Below are 17,969 nucleotides of genomic sequence, written 5' to 3'. Positions count from 1 at the left end.
TCTTTAGTAACATGACCAAGCAGATTATTGTAGGATGACCATCTCTACAAACACTGTATTGTATTGTAATGCAAAACCACAGGTCTCATTAAGACTATCCCATCTAAAAACATGATGAAGTACTGAAGATCTATCTATCTATCTTCTAGTTAGATGCTGAACTGCACTTCATTGTCTGGTACTTGTCCTCTGCAATGACAATAAAGTTGAATCTAATCTAATCTAATCTAATATCCCTATATTAGTGATAATGTCATATTGCCATCAAATAAATTGTGCAAGCCCTTTAATCTACACTAAAGCAATCTCAAACTAAGACTAATCTGGGTCCTTATTTTGAGACTTTGTCCTAGATTTTAAAAAACGATCTTTCAATACAGCCTGGAAGCAGCCAGCATTTCATTGTTGTTCAAAAATGCCTTTTTATCACTAATGGAAACCTGACACAAACACCTGAGGCCTCAGACAGGAAGGGAAGGAAATGCCTTTCTCTAACCTGCTCCCTGTTTCTCTCTTAAACATGTCATATATCATAATAATGCTATCAATCTGGGCACAACAAGGAAACTGGGAATGTAGTATGAGTAATTGTATCTACAGAGCAATTAGAAATATGAAGTCAAACAACCTGTATATTTTCCTCTTCTCTCCAACACTGCTGCACGTCACTCTAGTGCAGGCAATTTAAACTGGGAAGCAGAGTATTCTACATGGTTCAAACACACCCTGTGGAGGCCAGGTTCCTCCTCAGAAGAACTGCATATGAGCTACAGTACACCCTCCATTGAAACAGGCTCAGAATGAGAGCACATCACACCTTCTCCAGGCTATTAACACAGATATGAGAGAACGTTCTGTAAATATCTCCAGAGGTCCACACGTGAAGATAGAGTGCAACAATATAAAAGGGTTTCAGACTGCTCCTAGTTGATTGCTCCATGGCAATGCTCTGATGTACTGTCTCTGAACACTGCTGGGGTTGTGTGGCTGTGCCTTCAAGGATCTTCCCCCATGCTGAGCAGAGGCATGGTGTACCAAAAGAAATTGAGCTGTGCATCTCTCTGAAACTCCATTATTAATCAATGGATTTGACGGAACAGGCTGACAAAAGATGCAGTCTTATAATTATTGTTATATATCTTATATTATGGTAATGTACTTCAGATACCAGCCATGAAACCCAGTTTGGAATACATTTAGCCTGATCTAGAATAATTCAACATGTGATTAGCTTTAGTACAGCTTCCTCTAATAACCACATTGGCTCTTGGGGAGCCATCTGGCAACCAGAAACAGACATAAAACTGACTTTTCCCTTCCTTCAATGACTTTTCTGTCACTAAAAAGAAGCAATATGAGACTGCCATGCAAAACAATGGACGCACAAATGCCACCACCATGGTATTGGTCTCCACATATATAAACGCTCCCAAAAGCTGATTAGGCTGCTTGGTACTCGCACGTGCATGGCGTGTGAGTCAAAATTCAAAACGTTGACTCAGCCCTCCAAGGTGTGTGTCTGAGAGAGCAGCTCCCCTGGGGCACAAAGGTAAATAGTACATAACAGGATGAAACTGAAAGGCATGTCATGTTTGTGCATCTGCCCTTTGGATCTGAGGTGAGGAAGTCTGATTGGGTTACAGGGGGAGGACTGCTTGGCTGACTTGAATCAGACATGAAACTGAAGGAAAGTCTACCTAATCGACACTCCCTTTCACAGACACACCCAGCAAGTCTACATTCTGGCCGTGTCATATCGGGTGTGCCACAAGACAATGTCAACATTTCACCTCACTGGCACGACTACACCCTAGCTAAAATCTAGCTAACATAATGATTATTAATTAACAAACAATTATTGTAGTGAATGGGGGGGACAAGGCTGAGACACGGTTGTAAACTCTCCAGTTACAGGGTTACTGCCTTCAGTCCCATAAAGGTCCAGACCTCTTAACAGAAGCCTAGGTGTGCTCACACAAAGACAAGGAAACTGAACACGTGTGATTTCTGATTGGAGGTCAATGAAAACATGCATAGATAAACCATAGGCTATAATCCAAGTTGAAATTCTTAATTTCAGGAAATCAATCTTCAGTGATCTTCAGTGACCATGACTCATTGAACATACAGTCCATATAGGCTCAGAGTCTTCTGATACAGAGAAAGCATTCCATTGTTTAGCAGGCAGGGGAGCTGATGTTGTCAGCCTTTGTGACCACCCCCCTTGGCACATGGTCACATACTCAATCCAGTCTCAGACGTTAGAAGCAGAATTATTGCTTAGGCCTATATATATATATATATATGACAAAATGTGCAATCATTTGTGAAAGTGATTTTTAGCCAGTGTAAACGAATATTGTGACTATAAATTGTAATGTACAATGTTAAATTACTGTAATGTACAATGATACATTGAGAATCTTATTTGTTTGAAGGGACAGGAATCTAAAAAATAACAGCAAACAATCCATAATATTCATATCTGTAGTGAACACTACTGTTATGAATCAATGGTGATTCAAGACACCTGAAAATGGGAGTGTGACGACACAACAACAGCTGACTCTATACATCAAATAAACCCTTCAGGGACGCGTGACATGATTATAGCCTACAGCTGTGTCTTATTTATCACAACTATTCCCAAGTATGCCTATGAATTACACATTTAATGGTACATTCCTGTGGGTTTTAAAACAGTAAGAAATCGTAAATGACGAGGGGAAAAAACATGAAAAGCAACCCGTCATCAATACATCATAATTAATAATACCTGCACAGTCGTCATGTTGTACCCTGACAGATCCGTCTTTCTGAATCCTCACGTCCCTCGGTCCTTCGATTCTCTGAATCCTCACTGATTCTCCGGCGGCGGAGGTAGAATTTCTCCTCCTGTGTCCCTGAGCCAGTGATCTGCAGCATTGGTAACACACTGCCCAAGCCTGCTCTTCGTTGATCGGCTGGTTGTAGAGCATTAAAATCTTCTCCAGAGACAGATCCTCTCCTTCCTCCCTTCCATCCATGTTTGACAGCCCCCCGGCACACGGCTCATCTCGCTGGATCGCAGGGTCAATCAGCTGTCCCTCTCTGTCCGCATCTCGCCGCTCCGCCATCCTTTCATTATTATTATATCATCCGAAAAGGGCCGATCGCACGAATAAACCACCGGTATGGACGGCAGCCTGAAGACATGGGGAGGGATGGGGCATTGGGGCGGTCTCCTCCCTTCCCAACAGCGCTACCATCAACAATGACTGGATGGATCCCCGCCTTGCGGTGTTTGCGTGTGGGTACCAATCCTCCCGGTCATATGACGATCTGTTTGCATGGTCTGAACGCGGGTCATGTTTCTGCCGATTTAAGAAAGCATATCGTGACGTTAGAATTATAAGGTTCTATCTCCATTTTTGTCAACATTATTATTATTATTATTATTTTTACATAATCTGATCCATTAGGTGTTCATTAATGCCTGTGTGGTGTTATTTAAAAAATGTTGACATTTTTTAGTTAGTAATTCATGAAATACAAAGGTTCCGTCTCACAAAACATAATGGAATGTAAACACTTTGACGCTCAATATCTCTGAACTACCCTAAACGGAGATAGAACCTTATAATTCTAAGCTCACGAATTGCAGTGTAAACAAATGCAATTTATTTCCCACATTCAGGTAGCTAAATACTTTTCTCAACACACCTTTTTCTCCTCTGAGTTCAAAATCCTTTCTGGACGGGAACCAGCTGGCTCCATGCAGTTTCACCTAGAGAATAGACGATTAGATTAGATTAAACTTTATTGTCATTGCAGAGTACATTAAGTACACACCAGCCAACGAAATGCAGTGAAGCGTCTAACCAGAAGTGCAAATACATGATAAAACATCACAGTGATAGTGTACACTGTACAGTATGGCAAGTATGGTAGAGGTATACAGTTATGAGCTATGTACAGTTAATAAGGAAGCTATGTACAGTATGATGTCTACAGATGTATAAATAGAGGCTATATCAAAAAGAGGTATGTGCAATGTGCAGAAATATGGTATGTGTAAAGGTAGTATTTGTAAACAGCAGTAGTGCTGTTGTCACTTTATTTATCTTTATTTATATTTGCTGTATGGTTGTGCTATCCATGTCATGTCATTCAAGCCCCTCTCCCAGCTGTCCCTTTAATTGGTGTTAGCAGTGTGGCATAATCCCACAGATCACATTGGGGTCCGCATGAGCTCTGATTGTGGGGACAACAGTGAGTTGTGCGTAATGTTCTATGGTCTCTTACAAAAGGCCTGGAGGAGGAAGCAGCAAGAGAGAGTGCACTTACCCTAGCTGAAAGCCAAGTGCTGCCCAAAAGCATCTGAAATTGAAGTATTCAAAGCACTTGATGGAAGCAGTGCACACTGCACACTACCAAATGTCTATTAACCGGATGATAACAGATACAACTCATTTTGAAAAGGTATAGTAACAAGGCCAACCCAAAAGAATGTTGGAAGATAGTTGTGTTTTAGTGAGTGTGAGTAGAGATGTTCTATATTGACAATCTTGAGAATATTCTTAGAAAGAGGCTTTGGTGTGAGTGTACCTTGTCCTGTATGTGTATGCAACATTGATCATATAATAGTCACGTTGAATGTCAATGGTTCTGAGCAAGTTTTGTTGTCTTGCGCCTCCTACTGTCCATTAAATATAGTTTGCTCAGGCTCTCAAATCAAGTTTCACGTTTATTGTTGAATGAATGAATGAATGAATGAATGGTCTTTATTGTCATTGCTATAGTACAGGTACCAAACAACGAAATTTGGGAGGGGTAGCTCCCCTGGTGCTAGGAAAGAAAAAAAACCTAAAAAAACAAGAAGGGAAAAGAGCTGGTTTACATAAATAAAGGCTATGTACACTATCCACTATACTATACTGTACAGATAAAACACTGTGCTGTACTCTATGCTATGCTATACCTATTCTAACATTTCCTATTTCTCTGCAACCTTATGTACCCTAGGGTTGTCATATTGCACATAGTGTTATTGCACATTCATTTAAAGTGTCGCAGTTTGCAGGCTTGAAATGTACACATTTGTGCCTCAGCACTACACCTGATTTTTTTCAATCCAGCAGCTGCCATCAATCCGTCCAGACTGTCCAGGGCCCAGAACCTAGGTCTTTGCTGTGTTCAGGGCCTGGATGGCCCTGGGGTAGAAGCTGAGCTTCAGTCTGTTTGTCCTTGCGAACATGGTCCTGTACCGCCTGTTCGAGGGCAGCCGGGCAAAGTGTTCGTACCCAGGGTGGGATGGGTCTCTGGAGATCTTGGAGGCCTTCCTGAGGCAGCGTGTGTTGTACAGCTCTTCCAGAGAGGGGAGGGGGGCGCCGGTGATCTTCTGGGCCATTCTCACGACTCTCTGTAGCGCATTTCTCTCTGCGGCTGTGCAGCTGGAGAACCAGTTGCAGATGCAGTAGGTGAGGATGCTCTCCACTGCGCAGCGGTAGAAGGCCACCAGTATCTCCTGTCTGGTGTGGTCCTTCCTGAGGACTCTCAGGAAGAAGAGCCGCTGTTGTACCTTCTTGATGATGGCTGCTGTGTTGTTCTTCCAGGACAGGTCATCCTGTATGTGCACCCCCAGGAATCGGAGGGTTGAGACTCTCTCCACGCTCCCTCCGTCGATGAGCAGGGGCTGGACCTCAGATTTTTTCCTCCTGAAGTCCACGATGATTTCCTGGGTCTTTGACTGGTTCAGCAGCAGGTTGTTAACCTTGCACAGCTTGCTCAGCTGCTCTACCTCATCCCTGTACGCCGCCTCGTTCCCCCCCGAGATGCAGCCCACCACGGTGGTGTCGTCTGCAAACTTTACGATGGAGTTGCTGGGGTGGACGGGGGTGAAGTCGTAGGTGTAGAGGTTGTAGAGGATGGGGCTTAGCACGCAGCCCTGGGGGGACCCAGTGCTGAGTCTGAGGGCTGTGGAGGTGTGGGAGCCCACCCGCACCCTCTGGGGGCGGTCTGACAGGAAGTCCTTGATCCATGCACATATAGAGTGTGATAGTCCCAGGTCTAGTAGTTTGGTCACTAGCCTGTCTGGAAGGATGGTGTTGAAGGCAGAGCTGAAGTCCACAAAGAGCAGTCTCGCGTAGCTGTTTCCCCTCTCCAGGTGGGATAGAGTGGAGTGGAGAGTCGTCGCGATGGCGTCCTCTGTGGACCTGTGGGCTCTGTAGGCGAACTGGTATGGATCCAGGTTGGGCGGGAGGCGTGTGACTATGTGGGCCCGGACTAGTTTCTCGAAGCACTTCATGATGATTGGTGTGAGTGCCACCGGGCGGTAGTCGTTTAGGCAGCTCACCGTGCTTTTCTTCGGGACTGGGATGATAGTTGAGGTTTTCAGGCAGGGTGGGATGGTGGCCTGGGACAGGGACTGGTTGAAGATGTTGGTGAAAACCCCGGCCAGCGGGTCGGCGCAGTCCCTCAGCACCCGTCCCAGGACGCCATCCGGCCCTGAGGCTTTCCTGGGGTCCACCGCCTTCAGCACGCGTCTCACTTCATGCTCTGTGAGGGTGAGGCTGCCGAGAGCTGGAGAGACTGGTGTTTGTGTTGTGGTTGCCTCCGTTCGCCCCTCGTCGAACCGGGCGTAGAAGGAGTTCAGCTTTTCCGCCAGCAGGGGGTCGTCCTCTGCGGCTGTGAGCCTGTTGGCTCTGAAGTTTGTCATGTGCTGAACCCCCTGCCACACCCGCCTGGAGTCGTTGCTCAGGAAGCATTCCTCAATCTTCTCTCTGTGGTCTGCCTTGGCCTCCCGGATGCCGCGCTTTAGGTTAGCCCTGGTGGTGCTGTACAGCAGTGTGCCCTTCCCTGCGAAGGCGTTGTCCCTCTCATTGTTAAGTTTTTGGACCTTCCCAGTCATCCATGGCTTCGTGTTGGGGTAGACCCGGACCCGTTTGTCCACGGTGGCTGAGTTGGTGCAGTTCACTATGTGGTTCAGAACCGACGACGTGAACTGTTCCAGGTCCTCATGCTCATATTCCTGCCATGAGGTGTCATTCAGGCAGATCTGCAGTGGAGCGGACCCTGCTGGCCAGGTTCTGACAGTCTTAGTGGTGATGGGAGAACTTTTCCTCATGGTAGTGTAGGCTGGGATCAGGAGGATTGACACATGGTCAGACATGCCTAGATGAGCTAGCGGTCTAGCCTTGTAAGCAAGCTTGATGTTGGTGTATACCTTATCCAGTGTTTTTTCTCCTCTTGTTGCACATTCAACATGCTGATAGAACTTCGGTAGTACTACCTTCAGGTCAGCATGATTAAAGTCACATTACACAAGTGTTAGAGGGTAAAATGATTAGGCTTCGGTTCCTGACATTGCAGCACAAGACAATAAGGCAATAGGCCAGATAAGTCAAGATAAATAAAGTGACAATAGTACAGGACAATTGGACAAGTGGCAAGTTGCGGGAGACAAATAAGACATGATACAATTAGCATTACAAATAGTTAAATAAAATAGTACAAGAAGAAATGTCATGATTATTGCACTCGGTGCAGTGGAGTTAAGGTAGGTAGTATTGAGTAAAGTGACTGTGTGCTTAAGGTTAGGTGGACTACCTAATAGTATACTACCTAAAAGTATACATGGGGTGTGCTTGGGGCTAATAATTGGGGCAATTGTCGACAGTAGGCTTGTTTATGAGCCTAATCGCCTGGGGGAAACAGCTTTTTGTTAGCCTTCGAGTTTTGGCCCTGAGGCTCCGGAAGAGGCTTCTTCTTTTGGACAGCATCAGTTTGAACAGACTGTGGTTGGGGTGGCTGGGAACTTTGATGATCCTCCGGGCTTTGCTAACACACCGTTTGTTGTATATATCCTGGATCTTCACATCCAGTGATGTGCTCGGCTGTCCGCATCACCCTCTGCAGCACGTTGCGGTTGAGGGCAGTGCAGTTGCCATGCCATGCAGTAATGCACCCAGTCAGAATGCTCTCAGTTGCGCCACTGTAGAAGGCCCGCTGGATCTTGGACCCCATGCCAAACTTCTTCAGCTGCCTGAGGTGAAAGAGCCACTGCTGTGTCCCTTTTCACCACCTGTTTGGTGTGCTCGTCGGAGATGTGGACGCCGAGGAACTTAAAACTTCTGACCCTCTCTGCGGTGGAACCATTGATGGTGATGGGGTCCTGTTCCTAACCTTTCTTCCTGAAGTCCACCACCAGCTCCTTGGTCTTGTCAGTGTTAAGAGAGAGGTTGTTCTCCTGGTTGTACTGAGCCAGGCGGTCGACCTCTCTCCTGTAGGCCATCTCATCGCTGTCGGTGATCAGGCCAATCACTGTGTTGTCAGCTAATTTAATCACTGAGTTGGAGTCGTGCGCGGTCTCGCAGTCGTGGCTCGTGGGTGTACAGGGAGTAGAAGAGGGGACACACAAGACACAGCCCTGGGGGGCTCCTGTGTTGAGGGTTAGAGGGGTGGAGGTCTTTGATCCCATTCTCACCACTTGTCGTCGGTCCAACAGGAAGTCCAGGATCCAGCCGCATGGCCGAGGTTAAGGCCTAGGTCTCTGAGCATAATGCCTTCATTGCCGTGCCGTGAATAAAATCATGTTTTAGGCACTCTAATAATGTGTTTTTCAATGATGAATCAATTGATTAATTAGAACAGTTCTGATTCCCTCTTGGTACTTCAGTCAACAGTTGTGAAATGTATATGCAAATGTTAATTTGGTATACAGGTTCACAGTGATAATGAATTGAATGACATTGAAAAACCTAGCATAAATAAACATTACTTTCTACTATTATAACATCTCTCAAATCCTATAAGAGGAATCATATCGATATTGGGTGTCCTGACCGTGACAGTGTTTTCAGAAATCTAAGTGCATTTCCATTTCTCTAAATAGGAACTTCCCATAAATGCCCCCTGGCTCTGCGGTAGAGGGTGCACATGACTTGTGGAGCATGGCTCTCTCTATCCAGACCTATTGGATCATTACTGTCAACATTTCATTGAACCACAGTAGATGGCGATATTGCGCCTTATTTTCAGTGCACACGACAAAGCCACACGAAGGAGAAGTCTTCCTCAATGTGAAGATCTAAAAATATCATTTTAGTTTGTTATGATTCCCATCTTAGCATCAGAAAAACAAACCAGTTGTCTTTGGTTGGAAAGGCCATGTTTCTAATATAGCAACACTGTATCAATAATGTACACCTATCAATAAACTTCAGTCAGTGTACTTATGTTAAAAGTGCAGACGAAATCATGACAGTCTTATTTTATTCATGACAGTTTTATTCATGTTTATCCATCCATGGCATACACAATGTTTACACACACATATATATCTCTTTTAACATCAAATATACACAACATGAGACAACACACATATATTGCATCTTTGTAACACAGATTGTTGCCAAGGTCAATCACTACCTCAAAAACACGTACCAGATGTGTTTAGATATGAGGGTAAAATACCAAACTGTCCACATACAAATATCTATGAACACCACTCAAAGATGTACAGTAGCTATCAATATGCACAACACATAAGTGGAATGATTGAAAATACATTATTTTTCACATTAAATGAATCCAATCCATAAATAGAGATGTCATTCTTTTCAGCACACATTAGTCAAGTAAATACTTTTTTTGTATTGTATATTGAGAAAAAGAAATCTGTAAACAAATTTTTTTTAAAATGACATCAAATTAGGTAATTGTTGTCCCCAGTTAGTTCACATGGCAGGAGCATGTTGAATTGCCTTAAACTACAAAGAATGAGCATGCAAAGCTGGCGGGGGGCGGTGGAGGCAAGGGCATGTGATATCTTGGGGAGTAGAGGACAGGGGATGAATGAAGATGAATGGGAGAAAATACAGGAAAACAAAAGTTTAGTCTGCACACAACATAAAGACAAAAGCAGGAGGTTCAACTCTATTTGAAGTCCAGCAGGTTGCAGTCAATCTTGTAGTAGACATAGGGGTAGTATTCCTGCTGGCTAAGGTTAAGACCAGGGATGTCCATGGCAGTCTGGAAGACAGAGAAGATAGCAGAACACATTCTAGCTTAGAAAAAACATGTACGACTGCGATAGGGGTTGTGAACTAGAGGCAAAACGTTATTTCACTAATGTACTCCAGCTTACAACAATCTTCAGCATTTTGGTCATCTTCGTAAGTAGTTAGAAAGAACTGGGAGTGAACTGCTGTGCTGACTGCAATCAACCATCCTTGTATGATTTGTTGACGTTTTTCTCAGCTTACTGGCCGAGCTAAAGTACTAACGCAAAGAGGACAGTGGATGTGGAACTCACATCCATAATGGCCGCCGCACTGCTGTCCAAGTGTTTGTACAGGTCGTTCAGAACCTCCCTCAGCTTCTTCATGTTCTTCTTGTTGGGTTGCAGCAGCATGGCTTGGAAGTTCACAGGCAACCCATATCTGCGGGCACAGGACCAACACTGTACATCAATGGCGGTAACAGCACACTGTCACATTTTCAATATGAGCGAGCAGCTGTCAGGCAGACACGTACACAGACATATATCTGTATATACAGTATGGCTCTGGTGTCAGGTGATCTTTCTTTCTCTCTCCACCACAAACAAAACAACAGGACAACCTACTGGATGTTATTCAGTGATTACTGTAGGGACTGCATGATCATCATACCTTAAGACGGACTCCACAAAAACCCTTAGTGCCTTGATGTGAATCCATGCGATGAACGCCTCACTGAAGTTCACTTTCAGCCATCGGACAAGTGGCCCCTGTAGAGGGAAAGTAAGACCTAGGGTTAGAGGCATGAAGTTAAACCTGCCCCCGATGTGGTTTTGAAATATTGCCTTATATGATGATTGCCCCCCCCCCCCCCCCCATCTCTGCCCTGCCACATCACTTACAAACTGTTTTTTCTTGTCTGTGGAGAGCCGTGTCATCTCCTCTTTGTCTGCTTTCATCTCCTCCTCGTTGTACTGGAAGTCCCTCACAGTGAACCTGAAACAAAAGAAGACAACACCCCCCAGGAGGACACAGAGGTGAGCTGCAGCAAAGCACAGCTGGACTTACCAGACACCTGCACCTCCTACTAACACACACACTCAAATGGATGGGGCCAGGTTTTGAGGCTGTGATAGTACCACAATGAATTACCCTAATCAGATAAGGTGAACGGTAATGAATGGCACCTGCAGCATGTTCTGTGAGCTGTGCATGTGTTTGTTATTCTCCAAGCAGTAGACAGGGGGTCTCTTACTTTGGGTTGCAATATTCCCGTAAGTTCTGGGAAACTTTCCAATAATTTCCCAACTTTCCATATGGAAACTTTGGAAATTAGCGGATGGTTTTCCAAACATACAGGAATTCTGCAACCCTACTCTTACTTGTTCTCTCTGGCTCTGTGTCTGAAGTCGTCGATGGCCTTCCTGAAGAGGGTGACGCTGAACAGGCCACTGTCATGGTCCTCAAACAGCAGGCTGCATCATCCACAAGTAGGACACAGAGAGAGAAAAACAAAGTACAAATGTACAAAGAGTTGATTAACATCATGACCAGCAAAACACATGCTGAATACATGTATTCAATTGCACTGCACTTACTTTGTGGATCGGGGTACCACCATTTCAGCGAGTGTTTCATACTCTTTCTGCCAGTCAGCATAACCGATCCTAGAAAGACCGGAATTGTTAGCAAAACAAACAAACTTATACAATGAAATTTGAATGTTCAAGTCATTCAAAATCAATATTTACTTTGGTACAACCACCAGCATAGTGATCAGGTACTCGGAGTCAAGTACAAAGTCTTCCTTTTTGACAATGTCAGCCAGACTCCTCGTCAACAGGCTCCCCCTAATGACATACAATATTATCACAAACATGAGACAAACAACGAGAGATAGTTAAATCGGTGAAAGGTTAATTAGGTGAAATACTGTATATAAACATGCTGAGCCATTAAGCCTAAAAAGGGTGTACAGCATCAATATGTTGATATAGGGTATATTAATATGCAGAACCAATAGGCTACATACTGCAAAGGACAAAATGAAGAAATGAGGGAGTAGAAGAAGCACTTGACTCACGCATTCTTCCTCTCCAGATTCTGAAGGTTCCCCTTCAGGTTGTTGTAGGCCGATGCTCTGGCCTTCAGGTCATTGTCAATTTGAGTTACTTGCTGTAGACACAGAAGGTCCAAGGAGTTAGGATCACAATATGGCTCATGCAAATATAGTGCAGTCAAAGTGCATCAACAGATTTACTAAAAAGTAGAAGTGCAATAAGGATAATGACGACTGTACATTAGTTAGTGTTAGTGTTACAACGAACCTGTTAAACCAGCTTGTTATGAATATCGCCTGAGTGTGGGTGAAAGACTTGCCTTAGATATGATTTCAGAGATGTTCTTCAGTGACTGTTTAATGGGGTACTTGGCCATGTCCCACTGAAACCTTGTGATGTAGGTGACGAGATCAACTGTGATAGGAATCAAGGTCATGTGAAGCCATTGTTAATACAGTTTGGTTGTCATATTTACACATTTTCGTTATTACACAAGTTACTTCTGTTATAATTCATATCACCATTTGATACCCTTCTCTAGCAACAGGTCAAAAGTGCAATTGCTGAATGAATAATCATGTGCACTGGGTAATAACCACCTCCATTGGCCAGCAGATTCTCCTGAACTTTGTCTCGGCTGTCCTCCAGCACATCGGCCATGTACTGAGCCACCTTCTTCACCACACTGTGAACAGCCCAGAGACATTCAAAGAGTCAAGCCGAGTAGGCACCTCTCACATCAAAAGGATCACACAGTACTGACAGGGCGATTCATGACATACCATGTTTTCATATGACACTTTGGAGAAGACATCAAAGCAGAATGTAGTGGAGGCACTGACCAGGGTGCAGGAACTGCTTTTATATCGTCCATATTATATCCATATTTTACCTTCATATCTGTCTGCATTTGAGACACATTGCACTCATTGGCTCTGGTTCAAACCCCAATGTTGAAGTTGTTCATCTATAGACAATTCCCACCTAAAGAAGCCATCTCTGAGTGATTCACTAATATATGCATCTGTCTGAAAAAGCATTCTCAACCTCATTCTTATATTTTTACAAATGGGTTAGAAAAAAAGGCAGAAGTTGCCTCATGAGGAGGAGGGGTACTTGGCTGCTAAAGGTGGCATTTCCCAGAGATTCTGAATGTCTACAGTGGAACCAAGGCTCAGTATGTGTGACTTTTGGACGTCAGGATTTTCAAAGATTATAAATAACCTCTTCAAACCACCAACCATAAGTCATCGGGTTTAAATATCACTGAGGAAAGAGATGCTGGTGTGTCACCAAACTGTAAATTGCTAACTTTAGTCTGTGGGCATGGTAGCCTCATGGCTATGTGAAATTCCTCATTGTAACAAGGTACAGGGAGGGATTACAGATCCTGACTGGACTAAATCCTCACAGGTTAGGCTCTTAGACAAGATGTGTTTATGTTGCTACCCAATGGACAGGTTGTACTCCACACAAATGGATATGAATAATCATTACACCAGTACTGATAGCTCTGTAGAAAGTACTGCTGTAGTAATCACCGTTGAGTGCTGGTTGGGAAATGTCAGCTTACCCTTCAACAAATGAGTCCAGTTTGGCCAGCTCATCTGACAGTCCGACTAAGACATCTAGCGTTCCCACCTATTAATGAAAAGAAAAAAGGGGAAGGGAAAGTATATACAGTGTTCTGAGACTGTTTTCACAGTGACATCTGAGAGTTAGTCACCCAGCAGTGACATTCAGGGGCCCATGTGCTTAGGATGGCGCCACCTTTGTTGGGGCCCTTTCATGCGTTGCAAACAGTTCCAGGAGAACCTTGCACCCCCGCGTGGCAGAGAGGTCAGTGGGGTGAGTTCACCTCACGGCACAGGGAATAATAATAATCAGTCTTCACATCAAACGACTCTGGAAGCTTTGCAGAAGCAAAGCTTAAAGGCAGACTTGTTAATGATGACATTATAATTCAGAGCAACAATAAAGAAACTAAATGGAAAAACAACTCTGTCATGACAACCATGATTGGCACTTACCATTACCAATGGTGTCATTCCTCGTGGAGGAGTGCAAATAGGGAGGGAGCGGCTATTGACTGTCTCAGCAGATTGTCATTTAGTTGTTGTTCACATCCGTAAGCAGAAAGTAGCCCCACTGTGTAGGAGGATGCCATATCTCTGAGTTTAGTTTTAACAACAGACTGTACATTTCTCAAGTACTGTAACATAGAGACGGAGATGGTAGATGGTAGTTTTGCAGTTGTACATAATAGCACCAACCTTGAGGTCTGGAATGTTGAACTTGTTGTTGGTGGAGAGATTGTTGGTGCGAGTGGTGGCCACCATCATCTTGTCCCATGTCTGCTGACAGGTCTTCTCTCCGGGTGCTGAGATCAACCAGAAATCTGTCATGGCTACTAACGGCCTACGAGCTCAGCTCTGAATCAAGGGTGGTGCTATAAGACAAAAACAAAAATACAATACTATTTGAAAAATGCTTAATTGTCTCTGTTCATCTTCAGTTTGTCAAACAGAAACTCAGTTATTCTATCATTCTTGGAGTGTATCTCTGCATTTTAGTATTAATGTTGTTAATCTCTCCTCCTCATCATCCATATTCTGCAATCTGCAGTAATGTAAAGGACTGGAGAGGTCAAGCAAGACTCTGACAGGGGGGTTTCAAATGAGTGACGCTAAATGAGAGAGAGAGACCCCATCACATTACCAAGCGTCATCTCTTATCTCTGGTCTGTACTGGAACTAGCAAACGTACTTTATCTGTCACGACTCCCAAGCATGCAGCATATCATATACATCACATCACAAACATTACTTAACATTCAGCCGATAGAGACTGACGTATCTACCTATCGACAAAATCGACCTCATTCGCTACACAGAACTGCCTGGATGGATAGATAGCTGGCTAGCTGGCTAGCTGTTTATGACACACCAAGAACAACTGCCAGTGATCAGCTGATCAGTCACTTGACTTGCCTGCTGGCTGTCTGTCTGTCTTTGTAGCCAAAAGCCGCATCAATAAACCCAAGTTCTGTATAATATCTGGCATGTTTATCTATCACTGGCTGTAGATACACATGATAAGTAAACGTCTGTGGAGAAAACGTTGGCTACTGTCGCTTAACGACATCAGATTCAAGCTTCCCAGCTAGCTTCATATGCTAACGTACGTTACCTACACCGAGCTAACTGTCAGTCCCCATCATCAGAGCTACAGCTTAGCTGGCTACAGGCTAGCTAGGTAAACAACATACTAAGTGACATTGATCAGATTTCTTACCTGACTTCAAAATGAGAACAATATCTCAATATACGAATCAATTGTACTAGTGTGCAATGAGCTGTGGCTAAATCTTCATAGTGTCTTTCACAGCATCATATCCAAAGTCAGCTGATGTGAGATGAGGAACAGGAAGGTCTGTTTCGAGGGGGATGGTAGCAGGGAACCGTAGCAGGATGGTAGTAGCACAGTGGTAGCTTTACTCAACGAGGAAAAGACCAGCGACCTCAGCTGGTGTGGAAGATGTACTACACTACAGAATATGTTCAGCCAAAAAGGGAAAACATTGACATTGACATTGACATAGGAGCATCGTTGCATTGCATACACTTTTCAAAGAAGTACTTTGGCATACCGTGCAAGTACAGAGTGCAGAGTAGATAATGTAATAATGTAACATGCTAGGGTTTTAATAATTTGACAAAGTGGTATTAGCAAATAGAAGTACGTACCATTGTTGAGGACAATTCAATTGGATGAACTAATCCCAGTAGGCCTACAACAATTGAAAAGTGACATTTCTTTTTTCACTGCTTTCAATTGACTTATTACAATTATTTTTTTAAATCTATTGCACGACATTGCATGGTATCTCAGAAAGCTTAGGCTACATTCTGCAGTTAAATGAGATATGGACTTTCATATGGAATTGACTCCAATGGTTAGAATGAAAGCTATAATTTCAAGACACGAGGCTGTGGTTTGTACTGGAACTAGCAAATGTATTTTATCTTTCGTTTTTGGACAGGAGTCCAGTTTCCTGACTTTGGGTGTCTCCAGCTCAGAATTCAAGGAAAACCCCACAAAGGGATATGTTTATAGTTCAGTAGGTCTGGGGCGCATTGTTTGGGATACAATGCCTGGTCTGGCTGGAGCCAACCCCACAGATCAAACGACAGGGTGGGTTTGCCCACTGTTGGACACAGGCCAGTCTGCAGGGACATGTCTGGGCACGCGCACTGTAATCATTCATTGAGACTAAAGACTGGGACAGCACCAATCTAGGGAAAGGCATTTCCTCAACAAAAACTGCCTCACGCAGGGGTCGAGGGAGTGTCTTGAAAAATCTCTGTATGAAGGACATTAATCAGTTTCAGGCATCCAAGTTTTATGCCTATGCTTTTTTCATCCAATTTGCTTTCAAGATGTACAGAGCTACTGCTCTTGCACCCGGAAACATCTTGAAATGTTCCCTTTTGAAAGCTTATAACCATGATTTCTTTATCAAAACATAACACATAGTTAAGAGATGTTTTATTATGGTTTCCTCACTTGTTTCCCACGTCTGAGCTCCCTCTAGTCCTTGTGCTTTGTACACAGTGTCTTACCTGTACATATCACATGTTTGAACTTTACCCATGGGTTTGGTGACAGTGGTGCTCACCTCTGTGAACCTGACATAACACATGAGATGATTCACTCGGATACTGTACAAAACAAAATCCATACACAAGTAGAAAATGCCTGGCAGTTTATTTAATTGTAAATGTACTATTCTCTTAGCTGTTTAGGTCCTCTAGTATGATTGCCCATAGGCCATTGTATGCTCTTAAAACATTTCTTCTGAGAGCAGCCTTTTGACAATACAGTAATCAATTTGGATAGCGTAGTTGCTCCACCACAATAGTCTAGACAGAAAGAGGACGGCAGGTTATAAAAGGGGAAATAGTTTGAGATTAGCCTATTGTTCCTGTTGTAGGTTGGATCTATTTGTCAACCACTTTGCTATCCTTGTTACTAGACTCCAGAATCATCAAGATAAATCAAGAAAAATGAATTACAAAAAATGTTAGAGAGGCTTGATAGGGAGATCAGAATAGTTCTTCACTTGTTTTATCTTGATAAGTTAAGTTTTCAGGGTGTAAATAAAGCTGTAATATGCATATGCATATGGATATTTTGAAATGCATCCACATTTTTGGATGGCAGCGGATTATTTTGAGTTATTAATCATTATAAATATTAATAAATTATATGAACTGCAATTTAACTTTACTATGAGCACCTGCAAAATTCCGTGCTTTAGTAGAATGCATGCAACCAGTAGCTTTTATTTGACCCTGCTCAACATTCAGCTCAGAGAAAAGGTCTGTTTAGAGTTCTTTTACTTCGCAACATTCTTTGGCAAATGTGAGAAGGCTAGGGCAACATGATATAACTCAGAGCATTAATAACAAGTACGACATCAAGGCCCATTGCATAAAACTAAGACAAAAGGTTAATTATATATTCTAGGATCGACCCACTACCACCCACCACCACCTCGTCATACCCACCATACAATAAATAGAGTCCCTCTTCACCTAATTCACCTAATTAATGACTGATGTAAGAACACACATGTGAATGTCATCATATACCTTTATTTAGAAAAATTAAATAAAAAAGCAGGGAGAAAATATGGTGTTTTCAAAAAGGCATGATGTATACTGTTTTCTACAACACCTGAGTGGAACTGGTGTTGAAACTTGTCTTGATTTGTCATACAACAAAATAAAATAAAATAAATAAATAAATAAATAAATAAATAAATAAATAAGTAAATAAGTAAATAAGTAAATAAGTAAATAAGTAAATAAGTAAATAAATAAATAAAACAACAACAACATGCATGTAACAAGGGTAGGCGCAATAA

At 43.2% G+C, this 17,969-nt stretch overlaps 2 protein-coding genes across 3 annotated transcripts in view; both read right to left on the bottom strand.

The window, feature by feature from the left end:
• Window positions 1–3,116, bottom strand: part of spire1b (spire-type actin nucleation factor 1b) — a gene marked incomplete at both ends in the record, with an annotated part of 29,672 nt that extends 26,556 nt beyond the window's left edge. The window contains one exon of the mRNA XM_080540257.1: window positions 2,760–3,116. Coding sequence (XP_080396383.1) covers window positions 2,760–3,116 — 357 coding nt within the window. The remainder of the gene's footprint in view (window positions 1–2,759) is intronic.
• Window positions 3,117–9,260: 6,144 nt separating this feature from the next.
• On the bottom strand, window positions 9,261–15,446 carry atp6v1c1a (ATPase H+ transporting V1 subunit C1a). 2 transcript variants are annotated; one of them, XM_080540265.1, is made up of 13 exons: window positions 15,335–15,446; window positions 14,314–14,489; window positions 13,614–13,681; window positions 12,640–12,725; window positions 12,356–12,454; window positions 12,064–12,151; window positions 11,732–11,830; window positions 11,579–11,647; window positions 11,363–11,455; window positions 10,883–10,976; window positions 10,653–10,750; window positions 10,295–10,421; window positions 9,261–10,011 (listed from the first exon to the last, which is right to left on the bottom strand). In XM_080540265.1, the coding sequence occupies exons 2-13, from the start codon at window positions 14,443–14,445 to the stop codon at window positions 9,916–9,918; spliced, it is 1,149 nt and encodes a 382-aa protein (XP_080396391.1). In that variant the 5' UTR covers window positions 14,446–14,489; window positions 15,335–15,446; the 3' UTR covers window positions 9,261–9,915. The 2 variants fall into 2 exon arrangements, with proteins under 2 accessions (XP_080396391.1, XP_080396390.1); XM_080540264.1 differs by having other exon boundaries at window positions 10,653–10,976.
• Between the last annotated feature and the right edge of the window lie 2,523 nt (window positions 15,447–17,969).

This window comes from Nansenia antarctica, assembly GCF_963989245.1.
Source record: "Nansenia antarctica genome assembly, chromosome: 10".
Classification (NCBI taxonomy): Eukaryota; Metazoa; Chordata; class Actinopteri; order Argentiniformes; family Microstomatidae; genus Nansenia; species Nansenia antarctica.
The sequence above is the reverse complement of the archived record's forward strand: the minus strand, read 5'-3'. Positions and strand labels throughout refer to the sequence as shown.